Source organism: Pseudochaenichthys georgianus, chromosome 19 (genome assembly GCF_902827115.2).
Source record: "Pseudochaenichthys georgianus chromosome 19, fPseGeo1.2, whole genome shotgun sequence".
Taxonomy (NCBI): domain Eukaryota; kingdom Metazoa; phylum Chordata; class Actinopteri; order Perciformes; family Channichthyidae; genus Pseudochaenichthys; species Pseudochaenichthys georgianus.
Window position 1 is genome coordinate 4,916,711 of NC_047521.1, and position 15,844 is coordinate 4,932,554.

The 15,844-nt window shown below is 41.9% G+C and overlaps 1 protein-coding gene across 1 annotated transcript in view; it reads right to left on the minus strand.

Annotated features, from left to right (window-relative positions):
* hs3st3l (heparan sulfate (glucosamine) 3-O-sulfotransferase 3-like) overlaps positions 1-12,044 on the minus strand; it is a 23,557-nt gene extending 11,513 nt beyond the window's left edge. The window contains exon 1 of the mRNA XM_034107807.1: positions 11,386-12,044. Within this exon, the coding sequence (XP_033963698.1) occupies positions 11,386-11,861 (476 nt within the window). The 5' untranslated portion in view covers positions 11,862-12,044. The remainder of the gene's footprint in view (positions 1-11,385) is intronic.
* Positions 12,045-15,844: the final 3,800 nt, after the last annotated feature.

Consider the following 15,844-nt stretch of genomic DNA (forward strand, 5'->3'; position numbering starts at 1 on the left):
AGCAGGGCTGATTGTTTTTGGTTTGATGGATCAATGGATTTAAATGTGAATCTAAATTCGTTAAAAAATAGAATAATTGACCTGAGTACCTGAGAACCTTTTATTTCTATCAATGTTGTGGTTCAGTTCAGACTGGAGAGCTGGGGCCTGTACTACGAAGCTGGTTCAACCTGACCTGGATATGTTTGAGTTAGCCGGTTGGCCTAATCCAAAACATACGCGCTCTCGCTAAACTGTCCTACGACGCTGGTTATCAAGTGGATCGCTCAAGCCAGCCGTGTCCTATCTAGTTAGGTGCACGTTCACATGAAAGGGGTGGTATCTGGAGCATTCGACCAATCACAAACATGGAGAAGCGCACTGACAGCGCAGCGTCATACTTCCTGAATGAAAAGTGAACTTTAATACTAGTCAAAAATGAAGAAGTTAAACTTTAAACATCCATGACTTAAACACTTGATCAGGATCAAAGCCACAGAGCTGCACCTGCAAGGTGAATACAGCTGGGAACAGAACACGTGTTTGAATGCGTACATTAACAGGTTTATGATATCACTGCCCGTCTAAAACACCATCTGACTTCAATTACATTTGTCTCGAGTGTTTCGTCAACTTATGTGTTGCTTAAAATAATACTTCTGCATCCAGTCTGTGACACTGTGAGTGTTGCACGGCCAGATACGGCTCAGCTGACTCAGATCAGGAGAGATATGATACATTATGAAGTGATATGCCGCGGACTGTACTTAATGTACTCTGATCCGGTTACTTATGTTAACTTGTGGCAGATATTTAAGTAAGCTTTCTTAACGCTAATGTTATAATAGTCAGATTGCTCTGAAGATGGGAGGTGATATTCTATTAATGTTCACGTTCACACAGTCGGTGATTTTTGCCGGCCGTCTTTCCTGCGACGGCAGCTTTTCTGTATTTCCTTTCTCCTGTAATATGACTTGATCGCTTTAAACTCCGCACACTGAGCTCTGATTGGTCAGCAGGCGGTGCTTTCACTGAGTTGAGCTCTTAGCCTGCAACCTAACCTGGTCCCGACCAGGTTAGCTGCTTAGCATATATTACCATGGAGATCTAGCCTGCTAAAAAGAGAACCAGCTTCGTAGGACCGGAAAGCCGGAGTTTTCCCTGAATTTAGCCGGCTAAGCGAAAATCCTGCTTCGCAGTATACCCCCCTGGCCTCTGATCGTCCAGCGTGGCTTCTGGCCAACCTGAACCACTCATATGTTGCTGTCATTGTGTTTAATAACTCTTTACAATGGAACATTAATCAACATCCTGGCACTTTACTCTGCACTGTGTTGTAATGCCATGAGTAGCCATGTCGGCTCCATTTAGTCTCTAGAGCTCTACAAAGCAAACCAACTCAAAGTAACCAGTGCTGATTGTTGTTGGAGATGTTGTGCTAACCACAGATTCTGAAATGAACTGGACTTGATTGGTCAACCCCAATGTAATCCACCATTATGCTTGCTTTTCTAAGCTAATATTACATTACATGTTAGTCGCTTTTATCCAAAGCTCTTACACACATTCAGTCCTGTGCACTATCCCCCCAGGAGCAAGTGTCTCGCCCAGGGACACAACGACATGCTGACTGCAGTGGGACTTGAACTTGCTATCCACTGATTCGAAGTCCAGAAAACTATCCACTGAGCCACAGTATAATATATATGTATATATAATTATATAATAAAATATAATTTTCCTTTTTATATACTCAATATGTTGGTTGTCCATTTGCTTGCCTGGGGGGCCAATTCTGGGAAGCATAACTCATAGGCCGTGATCACGGATGCAAAGCCATCGTACCACACTAGTGACTATTGGCTGGCCTGTATGCCTGCACAGTGAGGGGAGGGCGGGACTGGGTGAGGGTGGGGGGTTGCATACTCCCAATCACTAGAGCCCATCACTGGCAGGTGAATGGAAGCGTCTGGTGACACCATGTGTTTTAGAAGAAAAGGATAGCTCAATTAATTGGCCGTTTGAAAGCCCTGTTTTAGCATAACATGCTAACACTTCCTATTGAGTGTGAGATCAAACCTCCCCTATGATAAACACAGGGATTATCCAGCAGTTTATCATAAGCCCTTTACCTTTGAGGGACCCCCTTTTTTGTCGTCCATTTCCCAATTTCCAGGCTTCTTCCCTAGTGAATAACCGTGGGCCAGACAGGGCCACTGGCCATTGATCCTGCGGGGGCTCAGGGTAACTGGGTACAGTGGGGAGTGTAAGCATTGAGATGAGAGCGGTATACTGGGCCGTGTGAAGGTGTTGGTGTAAATGTATGGGGATGGAGGGAGAATGGTAATGCAGCGAGGGGCCTCAGCTGGGACGGAGAGTGGCAGGTGGGGACTGGGGGAGCCAGGACCCTCTGGAGTCCCATCAGTAGTATGCTGCTGTGATATGTGATGTGATGTGATGGGTTGTGTGTGTGTGTGTGTGTGTGTGTGTGTGTGTGTGTGTGTGTGTGTGTGTGTGTGTGTGTGTGTGTGTGTGTGTGTGTGTGTGTGTGTGTGTGTGTGTGTGTGTGTGTGTGTGTGTGTGTGTGTGTGTGTGTGTGTGTGTGTGTGTGTGTGTGTGTGTGTGTGTGTGTGTGTGTGTGTGTGTGTGTGTGTGTGGTGTGCTACATCAAATATATAAAATCTGGTGTCTTATCTTTGATGTTTGATCTGAGGAAGAAACAATAACCAATCAAAGCAGACTGCATTCATTACACACCTGACTACCTTTGTCATATATTGGATTTGGGTGTGTTTTTGTGAGTCTCTATGCATGAGTGTGTTATTGTGTTTGATATTGGAGGACCGCACATCCATTTCCTCGTTTTGGGGGACCATTAAGGGGTCGGTCTATTGTGGCCGTGCCCTGTTCACTTCCAGGAGACATCCATCATAGTTGGGCCCCCGACCCCCCCTGACTCTGCTTCACAACCCCCAGGGGAGGGCCTTAATGAGGGCCGGATCACCCCACACGTCTGGGCCTTATGGTGATCACCTCCAGTACAGTACAGGAGAGGACGGACCACACCTGAACCTCACACACAACAAACAAAACTCTTACAAAAAAACGAATTTGTTCACAATTCACAATAATGTTATATCGTGTAAATGATTTAAAAAATTGCACCTCAAGCAGATGAATAAATCTGATTCATCATAAATCTCCCTATTTATGTTCGCTCTTAATTCCTACCTCATGAAAGCTGCTGAACGTCAAATGTTATGGCAGCCATTGTTCTGTGACTTGTATGGAAATTAAATCCATTGTCCAAAACACAAGTAGCACCATGTGCCATGTCATGGCTGGACAAAGCCACCAACGTATGGGTACGAATCTACAAGCGACCCTAATGAGTTCAACATGAATTGCAAATGAATCTGTCCCATCAGAACAGACGCTGAAAACATGGACTCGCTTTGGCCCTTGAGTATTACGTTTCCAAATACATGTTATCCGACTCAGGCCTCAAGGAGGGATCATGGAACTCATTTGGGATTTCTTTAGAAGAAAATACTATTTGATAGCATACAAAACACCCAAACTATAGATAGAGCTCAAGGCAGTACGGCAGTTTAATAAAATCCCATCTGTGCCTTCATTAAAATACTTTTTATAATTGGTTCTAAAAGGAAACGTTGGACCATTAGAACAACTTAATCAACACAGACAAACAAGACACAGAATGTTAAGCCCCGCCCCAACCCTAACCCTAATGAGCAGCGGCACCAATTTGAATTTAGAGCAACTTTATACTTCTACTCCAAAACATCTTACGGGAAATTGTGATCTTTCCACTATACTCCACTATATCTGACAGCTTTAGTTACTTTTCAAATGACAGTTTTCATTCCAGTGAAAACCAAGCATGTGTCCTCTCATGTGATAAACTGAATGATGAAGTGCTACTTTTTTGGGTTAGAAAATGGTCAAACTTCTTAAGTTAATTGGTCAATTTAAGAAGCCTCTAGAAAAAAAGACAGCTGGAAAATGCGTCATCACAAGGCCGAAAAACGTCTTATTCCATAATGACTCACTGCACTTTACAACAAAAGCTTTCACCCACTCACAGGCTGCCAAACAAGGAGGCATCTCAGTGAGCTCAATAATATACACATCATATAAAAGCTGTTTGTTTTTTAATCTTTATTTGGCAGGGACAATGCACAGTGATGAACACTTAAAACATTACAAATGTGTCAAGCGTAACAGTGCCAGATTTAGCTTTGAGCTAATTTCCATCCCTCGCATAAAACATATTACAAACATAGCAAAAACAAAAAGTGGCAGTTTCAAGTATTTACCATATGGCAGTACAATATAGCAGCAACGACTTCAGCGTTACCATCATCAGCTGATTGTTGTTTAAGTTGGTGGTAATCGTATAGAAATCACGAGCTGCTTTTGTCTACTTCTGTGTACAGATCTAGAAGAATGAAAAGAGTTCCGCATCATTTGGACATTGTTACGATTATTGTGTTATGTCACGTTTTCTATGTCTTGGTTTGGGTGTTTTGCTGTTCTCCCCGTCATGTTTTCCTCTGGGTATATTGTCTGGTCCTTGTCCCTGTGTTTTTCCTCCCGTCGTTAGTTTCCCTGGTGTGTCTAATTTCCTGATTGTTTTCACCTGTCACTCCTTGTGTGTCTCCTGTGCTCTTCAGTGTCAGCCCCGCCCCTGATTGTTGCCACCTGTGTCTAGTTACCCTGTGTTTAAATTCCCCTGTCTCCCAGTGTTCAGTGTCGGTTCGTCTTGTGTCATGACCTGGGTCACCGGTGAGTGTTCTGTCTGTCCAAGTTCTATTCGTTATCCTTGAAATAAAGGTATAATCAGTTTAATCTGCATTTGGGTCCTGCTTCCTTCGCTCTACCGTAACAGACATGTAGATAGCAGAGGCCAGTGATCGAACCGATTAGTCGACCACCGCCCAACCCCCTGTGCCACAGCCAACCCCAGACCTTAAGTAAGGATCTGAATCCTTGTTATACCTCTGGATATGGCTAACCCCTGACAACATGACGTTTAAAGTCATTTAGTTTTTCATAATAAATTGCCCACCTTTGTGATATAACCCGTCTATCTCCCATTCTTTGGAGTCATGACAACAAAATCTCTTATGGCGTTTAAAGATTTCAGACAGGACAACAAACAACAACTTCATTACGATCTGAATAATTTCAAATGTAAACTTGACAAAGCCAAAAGCTAATGTTTCTTTGACAAGCTTACAAATAATGACCTTTAGCATTAACACACGATCGTCGTAGTTACAGTCCAAAACATTCATGGTTATCCGCTTAAAGCTGCATTTGATGACTTTACTGTACACATCTAATCATGTGGAGTTATGAACTTGGTTGAGGACTTGTTGAAAGACACACATAAAGGTCTTGACTGCCGTGTTTGAAAGTGTGCTACAGTATATGATACATGATATGATTTGTTGTCTCTTCTTGGAAACACTGGCAACGCAGCCTATCATGTTAAAGCTGTGCCAGTAACTCACAGTCAATAATGTATTGATGAATCTGGCTTTACTTTAAGAACAAAATACAAGCTGCCACACTGTCTGCAGGATAGACTAGTCTTGTGACAGAACCTGAAGACACACACACACACGCAGCTCTGATGACAGTCCCTGGGGTTGAAGCAAAGGTCAGCGGAGATGTGTGAGGTTGCGGTAACACTGACTTCACGCTTTAACCTCCAACCGTACCCCACTTATTCTATTTCATCCTCTCTTTTCTCACCTGTCGTACCCTCTTTCAGAGACAAAGAATCACGAGTGGAATGCGAATTTCCAGCTGAGCAATTGTAATGGATTTCTAGAGCTACAGAGTGAGAGTGTGTAACCCGACCCCTGTGTGCCTATGCAGAGGGATTATGCCAATGTAGAATAAAGCTTCCTGCTAATTGTAACAGAAGCCGCGCTGACCAACGCTAACCACTCTAATGCTGGAGTCAACCCAAGGTCAGAGCGAAGAGATAGAGCTATCGATCCCAGACAACACAGTGAGGAGGAAACTTCCAGTCCATCTCAGGCTCATCACATCGCTCCTCCAGATTCAATCTCCGCTCCAAACGCCATTAGTGCATCTTTGTCAGGGGCTCAGATCTAAATGGCGCCGGTGAAGCCAAATGTTTTTAAGAGAGTGATTCTGAGGAACACACACTAGATCAGAAATGTAATGTGTGCTGGTTACACTACAGTTGACCCTGCTTTTGCTGTGTGATATCAAAGGGCACTATTTTCTTAAAGGATAACTGGTTTATTACAGACTTGGCCTTATTTTTAAATGTTTGGGATACAAATAATATGGAGATTGGATTTAAAAGTGAACTGCTAACATCTGGACTAAAAGGTAAACGGACAGTCATGTGATAGTTTAGCTACATTTATTTGGAAGAGAAAACAAAAGCAAACTGTACAATGATGACCACAACTGTCCGCTGCAAACAGTTTGACAGTTTTTGCAAGTCCTGATTAGCTTCTAAAACCTCAAAATACTTATTACTTTTCTAACTTGTCTATTTATGTTAATCAGCTAAAAAGACATCAACGTTTGATTAATGTTTGCAACGCTTTTAAGTTAAGGGGAAATCATGATAAAGTTAGTTTGCATTTTACTTTTTTGTATTCTTTCCGATATTTAACCTTGAGAGATTAAGTGCTTGATCAGAGCAAAAACGTTCAGCTGTAACATTTATGATAATAAGAAATAAACTAAATACAAAGTTGTAGCAAGCTAACCTTCATTAAAAAATTGATTTTTCATGGTAAGGTGAATATAAAATATAAAAACTTATTACAGAACGGTCCCCCAATGTCTTTAAGTGGGTCTGTCACAAATAAAAATACACATAATAATGAAGCCCTAGCATTTACCTTTTTGTATAACTCACAAAACATTGTGTAAAATTAACACACCCACACTGAATCTGCCTTCACTTAACCAACGTTAACACGTCTCAGCGCTGGCTGTTTTACTCAGAAGACAGCAGCCCTCAAAGTTCAAATTATCACAACTTTGACCATGATTGCCCTTAAGTGACCTTTCAAATCACAACCAATGAGATATCAGCTGTGTGAAGAAGAACAAGCAAGCAGGGGAGGTTAGAAAAGAAACTCACGATATGTCATTGCAAGGCTCTACGCACTACCTCACATTGAGCTCGGACTCTTATCGTGTGAAGGCAGACTTACAGAGCAATTAGTGGTCAGTGAGCAATAAACGCAATGCTAGCAGGTTAGCACAATAGCATTAGGGCTGGCTCAGCTACAGGGGTGTGTCCAGGGGGTGGCCTCTCGGTAGCAAGACCCTTCAATTATCCTAAATTAGGATTTGCTATCTGACTAGTCATAGTTGTGTGTGTGTGTGTGTGTGTGTGTGTGTGTGTGTGTGTGTGTGTGTGTGTGTGTGTGTGTGTGTGTGTGTGTGTGTGTGTGTGTGTGTGTGTGTGTGTGTGTGTGTGTGTGTGTGTGTGTGTGTGTGTGTGTGTGTGTGTGTGTGTGTGTGTGTGTGTGTGTGTGTGTGTGTGTGTGTGAGCAATAACTTTGGTATAAACATTTGTATCATACAAACAACATTTTTCTTACTACTGTATAATAGAAAAAGGTTTTACTATAATAGACAAAGGTTTTAATAAGTTCTCCCGTAAAATACAAAAAAATACGGTTATAATTGATGCACTCGTGTTAGTTTTAAAGTCATTTTCCACATTTTTGTATTTATTTCTGTTTGAGCAACCAAAACAAAGACACATTTCCTTTGTCAGTGTGTGTACTCGGGGTGTGTGCTGTGTGTCATGAAGTGGTGTGAACACATCATTAACTGCAGCCTAAAGTGACCCGGAGTCAGAGGTCAATTGACAGAGCTGACAGTGATGGCAAGTGGCTCCACAGCGAGTCCCATCTGGCCGAGCAGAAGACGTGACAATCCCGTATCACAGTCACTTCACCTGGTGTGACACACACACACACACACACACACACACACACACACACACACACACACACAGACAAACTGTGCATGCTGGCAGACAGGATAATCTACAGAGGCTTTTCTAGGACCTTCAGATTTGGACTCTGCTTTGACATGGTGGTGGGTTTTTTATTATCTGTGTGCGTGGTCACATCAATGGAAAACACCATCCTGGGTGGAAGTGTATCCTTTGGCTCCATCTCTGTTATCGGTTAAATTGTTGCTGACATGCCAAAGAGGCTCACAGAGCTGTGCCAATGCCACCATTTAGCCTCAGAAATAAAGTGTAAGCTGGTTAACAGCACGCCACACAATCCAGATTTGGATGAATTTTTAATCGGGCATATTTGGAGCCATTTATGGGTCTATAGGTTAATGTGGTTTCACAATGCTAAATAGGATAAAGTCACACGAAACCCATACTGTATATGTGAGATCTGTGGTCTATTTCCTGTCTATAGTTTAGCAAATCATCCCCAAACAAGTTTGAGTGACTTAAACACAGTCCAGATTTGGATGCCTTTTAATCTTCCATATTTGAAGCTGTTTGTGGGTCTATAGGTTCATGCAGTTTCACTATGACCAAAAAGCACAACGAAGCCCAGATATCTGAAGTACTAGGTCCTTTTCCTTTTGTTTACTTCACCAAATATCCCGAAGCAGTTTGAGTGACTTGAACACGGTCCAGATTTGGACACATTTTTAATCCAATATACTGAGCTGTTTGGGGTTCATGCAGTTTCACCAAGTCCAATTAGATCAACCAAAACGAAGTCCGTATCTCAGATCCTTGGTCCGTTCCTTTTCCTTAATTTCCCCTTAATCATCCCCAAGCTGTTTGAGAGACTTGAAACCTGTACAAATGTGGATGTATTTTTTTATCTTGCATATTTGGAGGCATCTTGAACATGTTCTCTTCAGTGGTTGAAGTTTTTTGTTAAATATCTGTTTATTGGAATCTTATCTTAATATTTGTCTTACTTAATGTTACAAATGGAGCTTCTAGGATGCAAGAACAATGTCAGAACTTATATGACAACTAAGTATTATCTTATCGTATGCTTTCATACAGTTTCACTATGCCCAATTAGAACAAGTCAAACGAAGCCAATGCTATGCTGGAGTTTCCTCTCCTTTCTTTTACCAAATTATCCTCATACAGTTTGAGTGACTCCAATCTGCTTCCTCAGAATCTCCCTCATGTGCTCTGAGAACTCACACGTTTGCAGGGAATAGGCTGAGAACAAAGCCACATGACAACAGTAACATCTGGCTCCGGCTCCAGAGATGATTACTCTCTGCTCTGTGAGAACTCATCCTCCAAGGCCTCTCTCGCTCTCTTCCTACTGTACACAAACAGCAAGCACACGCATGCACACATGCACAGATTGGCAGCCAGATGGCAGTTTCTTTGACTATCATCTAAACCCTTTGTGGAATAGCCGTGTTATGATATTCAAATAAGAAACATATTAATTTCTTCGAGAGGAAGCTGGAGGTTTGTGGCTCACTGACTTAGATTTCAAAGGTTTAACACTTTGTTCTTGTGCAAAAATTCAGACTCAGTGATAATCAATTTAAATAACAAGGAGATTTAGTCACTCATTTTAAGTCTGTTTAACTTAATATCTGACTTAAGTATTTGTTTTCTAAGAAACAAGCATTTCGGCATGGCCGGTTCTAGTGAGGAGCCAACGGTGGCCAGTGCCCCTGTAACAATGAACTTTGACCCCCCCTGTTGCCCCCTCCAAAAGACGAATTTATAATGATAATACAATTGTAGGTAGCGTTGTGCTGTCACTAACCAAAGTGAGCTGAAATGCATTTTGTTTATCCGTAATACAATTGTAACTACTGAAACAATTTATGTTAGAAAACTGTTTATTTGTCCGCTGACCAGGGTAGGATTTTCACAGGCGGCCATGACGGCCATGCCGTCATTGCCCCTCGGTCTGGCCGTGAAGCCCCGAAAATAATTGTAGGTCCTACGGCCACCATGGCCTGTGTGCCTCTGATACTGTTAACATCTCGAAGTTGCTTTAAAAGCGTCAGAACAGTGGTTTCTGAACTGCATTATGCTGCGTTCACAACGGACGCGATGCTAATATTCTCATCGGTCTAACCGCTGGAGTTTCACCGCGGCTTTCAGCTGTGTTTACTCGTGTCATTCAAACAGGACGCGCTGGAGAGGGGGCGGGGCTTATATCCATGTAAATACTGTGGTGGAAACCAACTAACCTATTTTACCATGATTTAATTGTAATACACGTTTCAAAATAATGCCGAAGTAAATAAATACTGATAACGGTTAGTAAAAACCATGCTTTGACAAGTGTGCAGACAAGACGGCAGGCGAAAATCTTTTAAAATACGTGTTCTCTGAATGGAGCGATCTCCGTTCGATCAGATCAGGCTAAACTAACCTGTATCTGCTCCGTCCAAACTCACAACATCGTCCTAAAGACAGAATTAAAGCAGCGACTGTATTCGCCATGACACAGACAGTCTGTGGTTTGTACATGTTTAATTTTGGTTCAGTTTCTGAACAGATATGAGGAGCTGTGAGGAGTTGATTAAAGAGACTCTCACAAACACAAACACACACACACACACACACACACACACTTTTGCATTCCAAAGTATTGCTTGTTCATACAGTTGATTGTTGGAGCTTCACTGTACACTGCTGAATGATGTATGTGCAGAGTTTGACCCTTCTGCACTGAAATGGAATATATTTGTTACATATTAATAGAATTTTTGATTTTTAGATTTGATTTTGGATTTGTGAATTGGAGAAGTAGTAGATGGAAAAAATACCAAACACTAATTATTCAAAGTAGAGTTTGAAGATTTCATTTTATATACGGTAATACTAAGGACGCAAAGGCCTATATGATGATATTATGTTTGACATTATTGATATTAAAAAAGTGATTTGTTTTCCATGTCATTCGTGTGTTTTTCTTATCAGAAAGTGAAGTTATTTATTCATAAGCTCCACATCCAAATGTTTCCCTCAATGGCCTCAATGACGAAAATCCAAGCCTGCCGCTGACTGACTAAAAATGTTAAAATGCTGAACACTGTCTTTGTCTCTTTTTTCCCCCATTAAATGAGCCCCTCTCATAAAAAAAACTGGCCCCACCATGGTCTTATTGAAAGTTGCATTGGATAAAAGCGTTAGCCAAATGAAAATGTAATGTAATGCCCCCCCAGTAGAATCGGTCTTGAACCGCCACTGCATTTCGGCCAGAATAATACTTTAATTGAAATGCTGTATAAATATGTCTTTGACTTAAAATAACCTTAAGTAGAATAGAATGTGGACACTTAATGGTAGATTTAATGTCTTTGCTGAAAATGATTCCTTGCGTAGTGTATGCGTACCTGTACCAGTCCAGTCCCCGTGCGTAATGCCGATCAAAGAAGTGCGGCTCCGACCCAAGAGCACGGATGTCCGGGTGGAGCCGCAGAAACTCCAGCAGAGCCCTCGTGCCCCCCTTTTTAACCCCTATGATCAGAGCCTGGGGTAACCTCCGAGTTGCTGTCCATTCCTTCCCCGAGCTGTTCGCCTCCAGCCCGGGGTGACCGCTGAACGCGTCCTCGCCAAGCGCGGTGGTGACCTCCCTCTCGACACTGGTTCCGTTTCTCTCGTACTGCCATCCTGACACGAGGAACTCGCGCGTGGGTGTCTTGATGTCAGTGTTTTCTGACAGCTCCGACTCGCAGCAGCCGGTGAGGAGGTAAACCAGGGAGAAGCAGAGAATGCTCAGAGAGGACGCGATGGTGAGCCGATGGAAGAGCCTCCGCAGGTCCGAGTGGGGGTAATGGTGATGGTGATGGTGGTAGTGAAAAGCTGCCATCCCTCAGAGAGCCATGGGAGATGAGGTGCCATTCTACCACAGGTTCAGCTCACATCTCTGCATACTCTAACGCTGCACGGAGCTAACTCTTCGCTGCCCTCCTCCTCCTTCATGGTGCGCGTCATGTGGAGCGCATTGAACCCCCTAAACTTAACAGCCTGAGTAAATCCAAACTAGTTTTCCAAACACTCAACCTATCCAAACTCTAATGTCCAACCCGGGCTGTTGCGGGATCTTTCTCTCCAAGGGATTACTGTGCGCCTCTCCACCACGGCTCATATCACAGGGATTCGCGTCATGGGATCTCTCTCTCTCTCTCTCTCTCTCTCTCTCTCTCTCTCTCTCTCTCTCTCTCTCTCCGTAGGTTCCTGTGATCTGAGGGTCATGGCCTGAGGCGCTATAATTTCAGTATTATTTATTGGGGTGAACTGGGATTGGATGGATCCATACGCAGAAGGCCATGCCCCAAATCTCATATGTGCCATTATCACTCTCATCTAATATGATTGATTTGGAGTCTGTGTTTTTGTGCCATATCGTATAATTGCTCATATAGTCCCACCCACTCGTGGATGAGTGGATCCAGGAACAGGAGGTATTGGTTATTTGTGCCACTTGGAACTGGGTTTATCACACACCGAGCTTACAATTTGCACGCTAAGACTGATCACATAATTGGCTTAGGGGTCAGACGTATAAGTCTGTGTAAGCAGCTGCCAATAGCTGAGCCTGACCCCAGAGGATCGTCTGTGTGAACCAACATGCAGACATGTCTCCAAATCTTACAATCAAATCAATGATTCCAGTGGTCCAGATCATATATCCACCAAGTTTGAAAAATATGTATGTTCTTTGAGTGAAATATGGTGAGATAACAGTGTAATACTGTATGGGTGTAACATAGATGGGTTTCATAATATAGAAAATGTATACCCTAAAGTAAGTATTTTAGCCTATACAATAGCAACTAATACATGTTCCAAATTATTTATACTGCTGTCTCTTGCTAGTAGGAAGCCATATATCCGCCATCATATCTGATGATAAGTTGTTTCCTGTCTCGATACAAGAGGACAATGAAATAACACAACGATGTATGTTGTTGTTGAACTGGATGGCAGACCTCAGAGCAGGACAATGCAGGGGTTTTATGGCACGGGTCACATCTGCTGTGGATAATGACAGCGGTAAGCCACATGGAACGTGAAGTATTTGCTTATTTGTGAATGTGTGTGTGTAAGTGCACGTTTAGCTGGACGGGGGAACTTATGAGTCTCCTATGAGTTATTATCCGTAGCTCCACTCTGCAATAATAAAAGCCACATGTCAGAGCTCACTAGCAGGAGACAGCAACAGCACTCGCCTCTGCTAATTCATGTGATAAAGCATCATGAAGAAGAACCATCTCTTCTTGGGGCAAAACAGTATTTCAGCGCATCGCTTCTTCTGGGGCAGTGAATTATTTATTTTATGTTGTTTTATTTTAATTGTGTTTAGTTTCAGAGCTCAGTAAACGTACTAAATATGTAAATACAGCCTCCAAAGAAGTGTGACAACAAATTATATGTTCTTGAACTTTCTCAAACGATTGATAGAAATAAGATAGAATTGCTATCAAAACTGAATACAGCTATATACTGTAATACACCATTTTCCGATAATTTCTTTAAATTAAAAAAGCTAATTTTACTTCATTATATGCTGTGATAAATCATAATACCAGTGTTTCAGATATTTTGGAAATATTTTAATTCAAATTTGACCCATTAGGTAAATTCATTACTGCTAATATTGGTAATAATGAGTAAACACAGCCAAATATAAATATGACATAATAAGGCTTGTGAACTTTACCTTCAATGATAAATGTCCAAACTAACACTGCAGTGAAATCATGCAGTGCTTAACTGACCCTGAACAAATCGTTACATGCCTCAATTACTCAATCAAACTCCAAAGTCACACTTAAGTATCCCTTTATTTCACCATGACAACCATGTATCAAGTGGACTAGGACCAAATATATACACAGACATAATAAATCTTTCTTTCTTATTATTTCCTGTTTGTTTTATTCTCCAACGTCTCCATGGATCATGAGGCAAGGTCACATCAGGTGAGGTGGAGGGTCTTTGTCGCCCCGCAGATTGTTCCGGGATGAAGTGGTCGTCTATTAAAGCGTGACCCGGGGTCAGGGCCAGAGCCCGGGCGGTGATTCATTATCTGACAAAGCAAGCTGATTAATACACTCCTGCATCACAATGTATGCAACGAGGAGGTTTTAGAAATGTGTTTTAACAGAATATTAAACTCAACATAACTGAGTCATTTTCTCACCGTTGGATAATGTTTTGAATGTCTGGGACTTTACATTCCTGATCGCTATCATACATGTTTGGAGGCTTCTCTCTTTTGAAGAGGACATGTTGTGCATCTACTGTGACATGATTTCATTTACATTTGGAGCTATTAAAAACACCCACTTAAAAAACAAAAGCAAATCTTGAATCATCAATTTATCTTATATTGCCATTAGAGTGAAAAGAGATAAAATCACATTAAGATCTTTTAAGGCCATTTGCCCACCCCTATATTCAAAACAATGTGTAGGTCTTACAAATAATGTGGTTAAAAAGGACATATTATGCCCATTTTCAGGTGTATAATTGTATTGTGTGCCTCTACTGGCACTACTGCTTCAATGTTCAAAAAGCTCTTTCTTGTTCTCATACCGCCTGTGCTGCAGTACCTCTTTTCACCCTCTGTCTGAAAGCAGAGCCCAGTCGGCTCTGATTGGTTAGCTGGCCAGCTCTGATTGGTCAACTGCTTATACATGTGTCGGAAATGTTTCACCCCTTACGTACAATGTGTTGCAGTGCTAGCCAATAGAAGTGTGTGTTACATAGTGATGTCATCATGTTACAGAGGTACACAAAGGAGTCCCGCAGAGGAGTTTAAGGCAGGGTGTGGAGGAGAGACTCACCTTTGCTGACAATTTACATGCACACAAACCTATATAACACAAACACACTAAGCTGAATAGGACCTCTTTAATGCTCTGGGATAACCTTTCAAATGAACACATGTCATCAACCCTGCACCTATGAGTCTCTTACAGAGAGTTAGCATGCTTGGTTTATCCTCCTCTGAGCGACAGTCTAATTAGAGGTAAAGTAATGGTGTATGTAATCAATGCTAAATTACAGCAATAAATCACTCAGTGGAGAGCCTTATACCTTGAAGCCAATCACATACGCAAACTAATGAAGCACACTCACTGACCGCTCACCATCCATTTCGAACATAACGACCTTACCTTCTCTCAGCACCACAGGCCATTCCAATATGTTATGTTTGGAGCTCTTAAACATTACAAATACCATGTTTCCTACTATCCCCACTGGCAGCGAGAATGACTCAAAGCTAATAAAGAGATCAACAGGAGATGTGCCATGAGCAGGTAATAAGTGAGCGATGGTCAATATTCCAATTACCAATTCCAGTACCAATAAAAAGCATTAAGGTAATATTGAAAGGAATCACCCCATACACTTTCATTGTTATGCGGATGATACAGTATTTTGTAGTATTGATCAATCCATATCCATTTCACTAACTAAACTTCAAGAGGGTATACAAATGTGGATGACTTGCAACCTTAATATTACAAAACTGAAGTTATTGTACCGTAACCCAAACAACTCCCAAAAGCATAATCTAAAGATACTCTGGATGTTATTACGCTGGCCTACGGCACGACCGTAAGGAATCTAAGCATTATGCCTTGTTTTCTCGACGTAATGCAAACATGCCGGCACATGCATTCTGAGTGCATGGGGTGATGCATGTGTTACTTCAAGCCTGGATTATTGTAATTCCTTATCATGAGGCTTTCCCAAAATATCCCTTAAAACAGTTTATCCAAGTGGCTTCAGTTGGTGATGCAACACGTGTATTAACAAGCATTAGAGAAAAAAGATCAT